This window comes from Alternaria burnsii (assembly GCF_013036055.1).
Source record: "Alternaria burnsii strain CBS107.38 chromosome Unknown 728, whole genome shotgun sequence".
Taxonomy (NCBI): domain Eukaryota; kingdom Fungi; phylum Ascomycota; class Dothideomycetes; order Pleosporales; family Pleosporaceae; genus Alternaria; species Alternaria burnsii.
Window position 1 is genome coordinate 213,625 of NW_024066122.1, and position 12,189 is coordinate 225,813.

At 51.8% G+C, this 12,189-nt stretch overlaps 4 protein-coding genes across 4 annotated transcripts; 1 reads left to right on the forward strand and 3 right to left on the reverse strand.

The window, feature by feature from the left end:
- Positions 1–116: 116 nt before the first annotated feature.
- Positions 117–3,560, reverse strand: GT037_009433 (mfs general substrate transporter; the record flags this gene model as incomplete). The annotated part of the gene is made up of 6 exons (XM_038934480.1): positions 117–439; positions 909–2,009; positions 2,063–2,318; positions 2,367–2,533; positions 3,080–3,217; positions 3,332–3,560. 6 exons carry the CDS (start codon positions 3,558–3,560, stop codon positions 117–119), a joined length of 2,214 nt encoding a protein of 737 aa, XP_038782755.1.
- A 1,196-nt stretch (positions 3,561–4,756) lies between these two features.
- Positions 4,757–5,126, reverse strand: GT037_009434 (uncharacterized protein; the record flags this gene model as incomplete). Its single annotated transcript, XM_038934481.1, has 2 exons — positions 4,757–4,921; positions 4,980–5,126. The coding sequence occupies 2 exons, from the start codon at positions 5,124–5,126 to the stop codon at positions 4,757–4,759; spliced, it is 312 nt and encodes a 103-aa protein (XP_038782756.1).
- A 668-nt stretch (positions 5,127–5,794) lies between these two features.
- On the forward strand, positions 5,795–6,819 carry GT037_009435 (uncharacterized protein; the record flags this gene model as incomplete). The annotated part of the gene is made up of 2 exons (XM_038934482.1): positions 5,795–5,824; positions 5,881–6,819. 2 exons carry the CDS (start codon positions 5,795–5,797, stop codon positions 6,817–6,819), a joined length of 969 nt encoding a protein of 322 aa, XP_038782757.1.
- Positions 6,820–8,435: 1,616 nt separating this feature from the next.
- Positions 8,436–10,757, reverse strand: GT037_009436 (uncharacterized protein; the record flags this gene model as incomplete). Its single annotated transcript, XM_038934483.1, has 4 exons — positions 8,436–8,981; positions 9,032–10,260; positions 10,308–10,684; positions 10,735–10,757. 4 exons carry the CDS (start codon positions 10,755–10,757, stop codon positions 8,436–8,438), a joined length of 2,175 nt encoding a protein of 724 aa, XP_038782758.1.
- Between the last annotated feature and the right edge of the window lie 1,432 nt (positions 10,758–12,189).

Consider the following 12,189-nt stretch of genomic DNA (forward strand, 5'->3'; position numbering starts at 1 on the left):
AATCCAAGCTTACTCAACGGATTGAAAACGGATGAGAAGATATCTTTGGATGATTTTGACAGCTTCTTCGAGACTTCGGGACTCCGACTGGTTGGAAGCCTTTCGCATCATGCGTCCTATTCTTGTTGCGTCAACGTGCTGGTGAAAAGCGGTCCAGACGACCTTACTTCAGTCGGCACTCGTTCAGAAGGCCATAGAGTGGTGCGAGTTACCCATTCTGGAGCAAACAGTGCTATCAACATCCAGCCTAACTTCCGCCACATTTGCGCAATAGCTTTGTTGTGCTCGGGAATGTTCAAATGAACAGCTGTCCAGACACATAGGATCATCGTTAAGAGCGAGGACGAAAGTATGGAAAACGTACCGCGAGACAACGGCTCGGGCTTCCAGGAGTGGTATTGTGGGTCATCGGGTATGGTCACATTCGCCATGTCATTGACTGTTTGAGTTGTAATAAAGCACAGTCATGAAAGGAGAGAGGGCCCCGCATCTTTCTTGGATCGTGCTATAAGTCAATTGCCCTTCAGCTGCGGCTGAGAGTTTGTGATTTAGAGCCATGCATCACCTCGATAGCGCTCTAGACCGCCCGAAATTCTGGGTCTTGGGACACGCGGTTGCTGCATGCTTCTTGTTTCAGATTAAGATGCTGGACATGCAACGATTGTGCAAAAATGTTTCTTTCTTTCAAAATGCGATGCGATAGCTCACGCCTCAAAGTCCATAAACGAATGTAAGTCTATCATCACCTTCCCTACCGCGTACAGCCTGCTCAAGCCAGTCACCAATCGAGGCAAGCTTCGAGTGCGACCGGGTCACGTCGATGGCTCTCCTCAGCCACTGCTGTTGCTGCGGTAGCGGCCCTCTACCATGGACTCTCTCTGCCTCAACGTCATCTTCACTCCACTTACGCAAAACGCCCTGTCTTGTCTCGTTCTCGACTTTCAAACGTCTGTAGAAAAACACATATCCGAAAGCTGCTAATGCAACGGACGCAAGTGTCCACCAAAAAGGCACAATATAGCCACCCGCGGCATATTTTGGTCGGAACAGAATGGCGGAGATTACTCCAGCAAGATTGCCCCAGCCATTGATACCGAGGAGCAATGCGCGCTTGCCGGGTGATGGTGTGTTACCAGATATCCAGGCTACAGTGAGTGGGGAAGCAATGTAGGTGCCAGAGAGGAGGATGTTAAGGGCGACGTAGCGGGGTACTGCCCACGAGCTTGGGAGCAAAACCACGAGAACCAAACCCGCTACCATGATGAGCAGACCCAACATGATCGGCTTGAGGCGTATGCGATGCTTGTCACTATAGCTAGCGGCGAAGTATAGTACGATGGCTCCACAGATATGTGGCGGCGCAGTGAGCAAGTTGATGAGCGCAGGGTTCGCATCCTCGGTCAGAGGTGCTAGTACGAGCGGGAGGAAGACGGAGAAGGCATAGACCGGGATGGCGGACAGGACATTGCAGGCTAGAATGTGCCAAATCTTGGTGTTGAAGACTGCGGATAGTATATCGTGGGGACTGAGTCCACGGTCATCCACCAGTTGTCGTGTTGGTGTGATTGTGGAAGTTGAATGCTTGGACGAGTCAAGAAGGCCTCGGGACTCCTCGTCGTAGGTATCTTCCGTTTCGTGCTCGTCTTCTTGAGCGGCCGCAGGCGCATTCTGTATGTCTCGATCTCTCACAACACGCGCCGATGCATACTGACGTTCCTCGGGTGTCAGAAACCATGCCGTTTCTATGCTGTGTGGTAGCCAGAAGTATCCGATGAATGCCACGACGATAGTGAGTATGCCCTCGAGTAAAAACAGCACCTGCCACGGTCGCCAATCTTTGTCCGAGCCTCCCTCATCATTCCCGAAGTGGGAGAAGACAAGGTAGCTTATAAGGCCACCGAGAGCACCGCCGACAGCTGCCTGACCGTAGAAGAATGAGAGCCGTCTGCCGAACTCAAATCGTGTGTAGAAGAGGGAGAGATATGTGACGGTGACTGGGTAGAATCCCGCTAGCCATCATGTCAGCGCTGCACCGATAATGTTCCGAGGATCCCATCCATACCTTCAAGACAACCGATGAGTATGCGCAACGTATAAAGCTGCCATCTATGCCGTACCCACGCATGCAACGCTGTGCATACTCCCCAAAGAATCATGCAACTAGGTACCCAGAGCACCATGCCATATCTTCTTCCCAGCGCCGCGCCGACGGGTTGTAATGTAACGAAGAAGGCGAAGAAGAGCGCAACAGCGGTATTCAGCGCACCTTTATCTAGTCCGACATCCGCCGTAAAGTGCGCAGATTCTGCATTTCCAATCTGGACCGGGTTAGCATAAACGTTTCTTCTTGGGTCGCGGGTACCTACATTCGACTTATCGAGCGCATTAAACAAGAACAGCAGCGCCAGAAACGGAAGCAACAAGCAGTCCAACTTTCTCAGCGTGCTCTTGTGCAATCGCGCATCCACGGCATGTAATTCCTCAGCTTCTTCCGGCGACATCGTTGTGTTTACTGAAGCTGAGGAACCAGGAGCTGCAGCGAGCTCGTACTCATCGGCCATATTGTCGGGCGCCAAGAATCAGCCCACGCGGACGCATCACAGGGTCTGCGACTTCGGATGACCTCGGTCGAGGGTGTCGGATTTGGATGGAATGACTAGAATGTTCAGGGTGAGACATGGCGAGGTTTCTGGAGGTGTAAGACGGGATATGGCCTAGGTTAATAGCGGGTTTGAATAGGGACTTGGACCCTGATCAATTGATGGGATGACGAGGGCTTGGAGATCGACGCCCAGTTGGGAAATGGCCGAGGATGCTGCGTGTTATCGATAAGACATCTACCAACCAACTGACAACCAAAGACCTTTGAAGACTCTTAGATTATGTGAAGGTACTAAGAATGACACACTGACATCATCCGTGCGTAGTCCAGCTCCAGTATCTCGTATGTTGTTCATTGATAGCTCATCTCGAAACGTTCAGACTCGTAGCAATCATCCTGCCTCCGCTGTCTCTAAATCCCTCCTCCCAAACGCCTTAACAGCCTCATAGTACAGCGTAGCAGTAGCTTCACACGCACCCTTGGCTGACTCATTCGCACACTGATTGAACATGTCCGTTTTGAAATTATCGTCGATTCGCGCCTTGTTTGCTTCGAAGCGGTCTTGCGCCTTGAAGTTACGGTAGCCAAAGTCGTGGCGGTAGCAGGAGTTTATGACTATAAGCATGTATATTAGTATGAGAAGAAGAGATGGAGCATTCATTGGATGAAAGATGGAAAACAGTGGATGGAATAATGAGAGGGATAGAGGTAGGAGATGTGAGAACATACAGTCAAATCCAAACGGATTATCTGGACTCGCAGTACACCCGTTACTGGACCAATCTAACTCAGGAGGGTTCTTTGCATTACGGTTTGTGATGAACTCGTCGATGGAGATGTCGAACACATAGCTGTCTGTGACCTGCTCGAGAGACGCCTGGCGCGAAACAAGTGCTGCAGGAGCAGATACGGCAAGCGACGCAAGGCCGAGGACAGTGGCGAGAATGGGGCACCTCATATTGGAAGGATTGGCAAAAGCAATGGAATCGAAATAGCTGGATGTTTACTACAGCTGAGCCGTGATGGCTTTATACCTACCTCGGATTCCACGATGTCTTGTTATGCCGACATACACGCCGCGCGGTCAGGTCTTTCCCGCTCTTGGAAACCTGCCATGTCAAGGGTTCCTGCATCTGTACCCTACTGCATAACATTTGCATATGTGGTTGCACATTGTATGGCACACCTCGTTGGATCAGGTCCCTATTCGCTGAATGCGTTGTAGGGTCGAGAGAAACAAGATGGGGGGATGGCGGAAACGTGCATGCGTATGCCAGATCAGTCGGCTGTACGGTCTTATGTCGGACTGGCCAAGAGATTGGTAGCAGGTGATCCGAGGTAATCGTTTGATTCGCTCTTTCAGAGCCTCAATTACTGCGCATCATGTCGATCGACAGTGTTTGTTGGCTAGTGTAAGGAAGAAGTAAAAATGCCAAAGCCGAGAGCGGGATTTGAGATGAGAGTTAAAAAAAGGGCCGCCATAGCTGGAGATGGGTGTTCTGTGGACTCGAATGCATGATTAGCCTTATCTCGCCACAGTTGGACACAAACCGAACACCAACTCAAAAGATCGTATAGACACATGGGGTAGTTTTGGAGGTGGCGTACACGTAGGTATCTTCGCATGTGAGAAGCTTAGCTGCCTACCCCACGTGTTATAAATATAGTAAAAGTAAGGGAAACTTCTTCTGCAAGGCCGCGTACAGATTGGTCATCGGATGTATCGACTGTCATGTTTTTGTGGCTGTGCATCACTCCTGGAGGGAACCCCACAACTAATCGCAATCATTTTTCTGCGAGTAAAACGTACAGAGAAAGAACATCTCGGGGAGGGAGAGCCGAGAAGACTGGTGACGAAGGGAAATCTGATCATCCATATGAACCGTCTCGGTAAGCCCCACTTTCGTCAAACAATGTATGACTGTTGCCGTAGGTGTACCCTGTGTACCGTAGCTGGTCCAATGGGTCAGTCCGCCGAATTCGTGTCCTAGAAGAGTGTAGAAAAGTCGCTAAGAACAAGGAAAGTGTTACTGCAGTCAGCGCTTCACAAAAGAACCACCATCCCTTCGTGCAATGCCATTCAATTGTCTATGAGCATATTCCCACTACTTGTACAGTGCCATGCGCTCTTTCTTGTTGTTCCAGTTCCCTCGCTTACAACTTGCTGATGAAGAGACGAGCGGCGAACAGGCGCACACGCTGGGGAAGGATGTACTTGGAGAAGACGTAGATGAGCGATGGCAGGAGGATGAAGGCCACGGTGGTCTCGTTGACGAAGAAGAAGGGGATGAGCTGGGGCATGGCCGACTTGAGGACGGTCTATCGCTTGTGTTAGCTTCCTTGTCTGGCCGTCTTTCCCATGTCCAATCCATCTCACCATCTGCTGTGGGCCAACCTCGGTCTTCTTGTTCTGGCTCGCGAGGAGAGCGGGACGCGCCATGGCGGCAACGGATGGGCGGGCAGCCATGGGCGCGCGGGCAGCGGCAGCCCTGGAGAAGGGGCGGAGGAAGCGTGCGGCGTTCATGTTGGGCTACCTGTAGTTTTGCGGGTCAGCGCGCTGCTGTGGGGGTCCAATTGGCCGCGAGAGAGCTTTCGCAGGGGAAATTGACGCACTGAACGAGGGATCCGAAGCCTGGGGAGATGAGCGGAGATGGTGTTGCGGTCGCGGGGGATTTGGTGGTGTTGCTATCGTCGTCCGCAAAAGCTCGCACAGCTGCGATCCCGGCACTTGCCGCGTCCGTGCACAGGGCTTGGCGCTACTTTCCATCGTCCCGCCAGCTCTCCGCATCTTCCCCACGACTACCTTCCATCAACTGTGAATAATTACGCCTCTTATCATACTCTAAGCTCGCCTGCCCCGGCTATGCAAACGCCCTTTTCCGTCTACAGGAACGGGCTATAGTGCGCCAGATCAACCTTAGGAATTTGCATAAAGACTGACATCGGATCGGCACGTTGGTCGACATATGATCATTGGTGCAGAGGTAATTTGTGACATTTGTCTGCATCTGCATCTCAGTGCTGTATAGCTTCGTTGTCAATCAGCCCTAACATGGTAAAGGAGCTAGTGTTGGCTCTTCCTTTCAACCGCGTCAAGTGCGGGGTGGGCAGTATATGTAAGGACGCACGCAGCATGCTGGACATATGAAGCAATCGTCGCAAATCGGCCTGTGACAGTTTATATCATACAATATGGCAATAGAAAAAGTCATGATACTAGGGGTAAAGAGAAGCGACGAGACTACCAACCGCCACCACTTCGCTGACAAGACGAGTAGAATTGGGAACTATGCCTTTCCATCATCAACGCCATCTTCCCACAACACAGCAAGCCTGGTACTACAGAACATCAAGTTACTGTACTCACATATCCTTCACAAACTCTCAGTCTACCCCCTCATGTCTCTCCTTCCGACGTTCAGCATCAGAAGTCAGATTACACGTCGACTTCACTACAATCAGCCATGGCGGGACAAGATCTTGTCATAAGCACTATGTCAGGCGGTGATTCAGATCAACAGATTTGCATTATCGATGCCGCCGTCGCGGCGGGTGTCAAACGTCTCATTCCTGATGAGTTCAGTCACGACAGCATGAACGAGCACATACAAGGGCGCATCCCAAAATATGCGGGACGAGCGAAAGTCATTGCCCATCTCCAAAAAATATCCAAAGACCATCCAGACTTCAAGTGGACTGCAATCGCGACAGGATACACGCTCGACACCCAGCTTATCAGCGGCAACATGGGTTTCGATATGGAATGGCACAGTGCGACTATCCACGGTACTGGCATTGAACCATTCCCAGCCTCCAGTCTAGAAAGAGTAGGACAAATCGTCGTTCGCATCATACAACATTGGGACGAGATCAAGAACCAGTATATATACGCTGCTGGTATGATAACATCTGCCAACGAGGTTCTGAGATCTGTTGAGAAAGCGACGGGTCACGAGTTCACTGTAGGAAACTACGACGTCGAAGAGTGTATTGCCGAAGGTCAGAAAAGGATTGAGAAGGGGTACCCCGATTCTGGAATGTTTCTGCTTGAACGAAGTGTGCTGTACGACAAGACACTGGAAGCCTCGAAGCCTTTCAAAGACCGGAGCGCAAACAGTATAATGGGACTTACTCCAGAGTCAGTTGAGATTGTCGTAAGCACGGCTTACCGCGACTTCAAACACCATGGCAAACCCGGATGCGGTTGTTCATCGTAACACTTACAACCCAAAGTCTCGCGCCCAGCCTTCTCACTTAAATTGCATCGCATATCATCTACCCCAGCACCCACCTCCTTCCCAAATTGTAGTACCTTCCCAAAGCGTGTCCTCTCTTCTCGCATGATCTCTCCTTCCCCACATACCCCCCTTGCCCCCTTTTCTTCCTTGAACAGAAGTCAGGCAGTCCTTCATACAGCACCCTCACCGATCAAAGCTATGTTGTGCATATGCTGGTTACGCCATGTCGTAGATCCCGTTCGGAACGCCTGGACCCTGTGGATCACTGGCCTCAGAATACGGGTATGAGATCCAGGAATGCGAAGTAAGCGCGTCAGCCAGACTTCCGGGAGGAGCGGAGCGCATGAGTAATTTACTGTGTGATGGGAAGGTTTGCGGGATCATGTAAGGAACGGCGTGACTCGTGATGAGGGACGCCGAGACGCGGGGCTCAAGGGAAGACTAGGATAGTGAGAGTTGGGGGGAGGTGCTCTGACAGACCCCATGACACCAGCAAGAAGGAGTGCAAGCCGACGACCGAAGTCAAAAATGTTGTCACAGTGATCCACGACCAGAAATATCACATGTTTCTCCACCTTTGCGGTGAACAGTCTCAGCTTCAGCCTCGGTTCTCTTCCCACCAGATCCACCCCACCTACCCATCCAACGACCAACTACGGCCATCAGTCCGAAAGGCCTCATCCATGTTACACAGCCTCACACCCTACGTGTTCCATGGACGACCCTCAAAAGTCACAGCCTCAGTTTCGGGTTGCTGCAAAACCTGAGACTAGACGGCAAGAATGCTGAAACACGGTATGTGCGGAAGTTGGAGTGATTTTCGTCCGGCAGTTGTGATGGGCGGAACGGAGCGGATGTGTTGTTGGGAATACGTTGTACTTTTCGTGACTGTGGTTGAGATGTTATGGGTGGTTGGGGATGAAGTGGCAGTGCGTATGTCTCGGTGTGGCGCGGTGCTGGGACGGTTGTGTGAGAGGATTGTGGATCTATCTTTTTGCTTTTACCCGTTGCAGATCAATTTAGTATCCGTCTTTTGATTTTCCTGCTGCTTTTCCCGCTGCTCTTCCCGCTCGAGCCTAATGGTTCTTTTCGGTTTCCAAAAAGAGCGTGTTCAGCAGTTTCGAGTATTCCGCAGTAAAGTAGAAGAGGTTCAACAGTTTCGTGAATGGATACGCTCCAATGTTTTGTTGAATTGTTTGCAAATCTGCAGAAGCAAGTCTATAACTACCAAGATCTACCTACGTGGTAAAGGGGGATATCGCTAGTGTGTGAGTGGGAGAAAGATAGAAAGCGATGCTACTGAAAATGCTGGATGTCGTTCCTTCGTGATATGCCCAATGCAATCGATAGAACTCGCGTGAAACGGAAAGGACGCTGTAGAAATGAACGCTATAGACAAGAACGCTGGAAAGGGGTGGGAAAGACACGAGATTAAAGTGCAAAAACGATCAAAAACGAGAACCCATACGACACTTTTTGTACGGTGACCTTTTCATGCTACTCCGCCGTTGCAGTGACCCATCACCGGTAACGCCTACTAAACTCAGCCCACGATTGTTGCTTGTGGAAGAATGTCTGGGAGTCGTCTACCAGACTCAAATCATGCTCGCGATCGAGTTGAGTGCCGTGGTCGTTGTTCTTATACCAACGAGCTCAGGTTCGCTGACTTGATGCGAGAGGTTTGGTGAATACTGATGACCGGAGAAGCTCGACAAGCTTTGTAGCGGCGTTGTAAACATGCCGACCACAGGTTCGTGTCTGTTGGAAGGCTCACCGTATGTCTCACCAAACGATGTCGCTGTAGGGGTTCGGAGCGAATGCATCGTGGGTGTTGCGGAGGTTGGTGTAGGGTATGCTGTACTGCTAGGATTGCATGAGGCGTTGACTTGCGGTGTCGATGTTGGTGTCGAGGTTGGCATGGAAGACGGCATGCTTGACATGCCGTAAGATTGGAGAGACGAGCTGCCGGGTATCGGTGTTGGCGTGGAGTGACGGTGAGATGCTGAGTCTGCTTGCGGGAGGTCTTGCTTGACCGGATACGACGAGGACGTAGCTGAAGCGGATGATGCCGCGCGGACGCGTCCGGCTTGTGTCTCACGGCGGCGTTTGGGCCCATCTTTGACTTTGGGGTGTGTGTGACACTGCGTCGTTGTTAGCACCACGGAATGCCATGTACGGAATACCATCTTACCTTGTATGCATGCCGGAACCACGTCGTTCCTTTCTTCTTGTTGCTGACGAGCGCTATCCATTCACCGCAGCTTCCACAAAGCCCTTCCCATACGTCAAGGTTGCCTTCCGTCCGGCGTGTGTCTTGGGGACCCTGGAATGCCGCACCGGTGGCTGCGCTGACACCATGTGTGAAAGACTTGTCGTACCAAAAAGCGCTATTCTTGAGGACAAGCCATCTGCCGGGCTTACATAGACCGCACCAACCTTCTCGTTTGTTGCCATGGCCACGTACCCATCGTGGAGTGTACAAGTCGCCAACAAAGCGAAGATCCTGCTCATGTGGGATGAGGTCTGGGTCCGAAGGGTTCATATCGGATTCTGGTGGGTTCAACGCTTCCTCGTGCAGGGACGCGTACAGATCCGGCGGGTCTGAGAGATCTGCAAAGTGAGATGAACAGCCTCCATGACGATCGGCATTACTTTGGAGCAGACGGAAGAGGCCCTGAGAAGGTAGAGGCCTAGGTACTTCGAGATGGAACTGCTGTTGATCTTGAGGCGTGAAGAACGGCTGACTGTTAGGATGCGATGGAGGAGTTTGCGAGTACAGCACATTCTGAGTCGGCAATCCAAAGTTGTTGTAGGCACTGGGAGGGTAGGCGGGCATGGAATGATGCGGGTTCATCCGGGGGCCGTACGGGGCGAAGCGATCCGACACTTGTGACATTGGGCGCGAGTTGTTCGGAGTCGATGTTGGCGCTTGTCCAGTAGACCATCTCTTGAATCTGTTACTGTCAAGTGTGTACGGCGATGAGCGAATGTTGCCATGCGATGCTGGCGATGTGCGGGATCGGCTCCCGCTGCGAACAACCCCGTCATACTGCGGGCGCCGTGGTGACGCAAGAGGTGATAGAAGATGACTGGCGCTTTGCTCCGCTTGGTTCCACGTATCATACTCAGACGCATATGAAACTGGTTCGGACGAACCCATCTCTTCGTAAGCTGCCGATTCTGGCAGCACACCGCCTGTACTCGACATCGAGAAAGAAGATTCAGACATTCTTCGAGTGGAGTTTGGGTTGAACTGTGCCATATTGTCGTGTTCGTGTTGGCCCATGCTGTTGTACTGACGTAGGTCGATTATCGGAGTGTTCTCGTCGTGTCCCATCATACCATGGCTGAAGTCGCCCACGTCCGAATCCAGAGCGGGAAAAGACTCTAGCTCTTCACATACTTTCTGACCCCATGGACCTATACTCATTAGCACTGCATACATGCTTGCTTCTGAAGACGCTTACTTGTGTCGATGACGTTGGGAAAGTAGTTCGTAGTTGCCAGTGATTGCGGGGCATTCATAGAACTGCTGTAGATGCCACCAGTCGTAGCAGTCGGCTGCGACGTCATCATGTCTGGTCTTCCCATAAATTGCTGCTGGTCTTCTCTCCCGCCTACAGTAGGTCCGCGCGGCGCAGCATAGTACGAAGAATGGGTCTGCGGCACAGCCCACGTGGGCTGTGGTGGCGACGGTCTGGACATAGGTTGCATGCCTTGTTGTTGTTGATGTTGATTTTGTTGCTGACCATGTTGAAGGTCTCCGTATGCATACATGGTTTGCATTCCCGGAGCAGATGAGGAATGTCCCATAGTGTACTGTCGATTAGGTGACGGGCGGTATCTACGAAGACGATTAGTCTGCGTAGGCTCTACACCATCGTGGATGCTTACTGTTGAACCGCATTGAATTCCATCCTGAGTTTCGTCCTCATATACAACGACCTTAACGATGGCCTGGAAGTAGTCTGCGTTGCAATGTGGTAAGTGATTGTTTAGGCGTTCCACATTGTTCCGAGTTGCTGAACATGATAGTGCTGGACTAGCGACGGCCAAGCAAGGATATGCTGCAGCGCAGAGGAGCAATGACAGATCGGAAAAACTTACATCGGTAACGAAAGTAGAAGGCTGCAGTCAAATGAATGTATCGGGCGATAGCGCGTGCGACTATGGCTGAGCAAATGTGGCGCCGAATAGTAGGTAAGCTTCTCAAAAGAGTGTACGAGAACAAAGTTCTCAACGCAGCCAGCGCGGATGGAGCCCGCTCCAAATGAAAGAAATGTATATGAAGATATTTGGGCAGGATCCTAAAGAGTGACGGGCCAAATAGCAGGAAAGGCGGTTGGAGGGGTTGCTAGGCTATATGCTGTATACACGGGGGTTGCAACATCCGAGAAGGAATAACGAAGAGCAATGGTCTCTGTGATTGACGCAACGGAACCGCTTGGGCGCAAGTTTGAGAGAAGTGTCGCGACGCGCCTTGGCTGCAGGTGATCTGGAACGGCCACAGCAGAAGCGTTCACCCAAAAGAGAGTCTGGCGGGGATGGTGTAGCGGGTGGTGGACCGGGCGCAAGGCTGCTGGGATGCCAAAAGGCGATTAGACGCACTTTGAACGGTCGCACCAGTCGTTGTCTCCATGATCCTCTCGGCTGGCTCGGAGAGGCTCCTCAGGGCTGCGCACCAAGTGCCCCATGTTATTGAGGCCGAGCTGTTAACATGGATACTGCGCTGCCACGGCCATCGTGACCACATGCCGACAGGGAGTTGTTGGTCGATGAGTTCAGAGAAAAGGGCATCCCAACACTGGTTCCAACTCGGACTCGAGTTTCAGCGCTCGAACGGGATGGTGCATGTCGTTTATGGAAGGATGGAGTGATGGGAGAGGTTGGCCATGAGATACGCAACTTCCCGCTGTATCAACTCCACTACCAGGGTTTAACCATCCAGTTTCATCATAGCTGGAAAAGTTTTGTCTCAATTGAGAGCGAGTCTGATGGCACGGAGCAGCTGATTGGGAGGGTGGGGGGTGTATCATCGCGTGTGGCGCGTAGTTTGGTGAGGGCGGGGATGAGTCAGCATTCACTTCCAACTGGCCCACGTCTCTTTACCGCGTCGCGACATGTCCGAAACACTCTTGACACACGTCCAGGGGAACCTGAGACCCACTCTGCTCACAACGTGTACCGCACCATCAACACATTTCTCGGTTTTTTCTGAATTGATTCGCCGACACGGACGCTCGGTTGTGTCGCGCAGCGGAGTTGTAGCCGCATTTCCACTTGACGTCGACGCTTTCAGCAATTTACTGCCCAGATGCACCGTGTTATCGCCGAATAGTGGCATCGTCA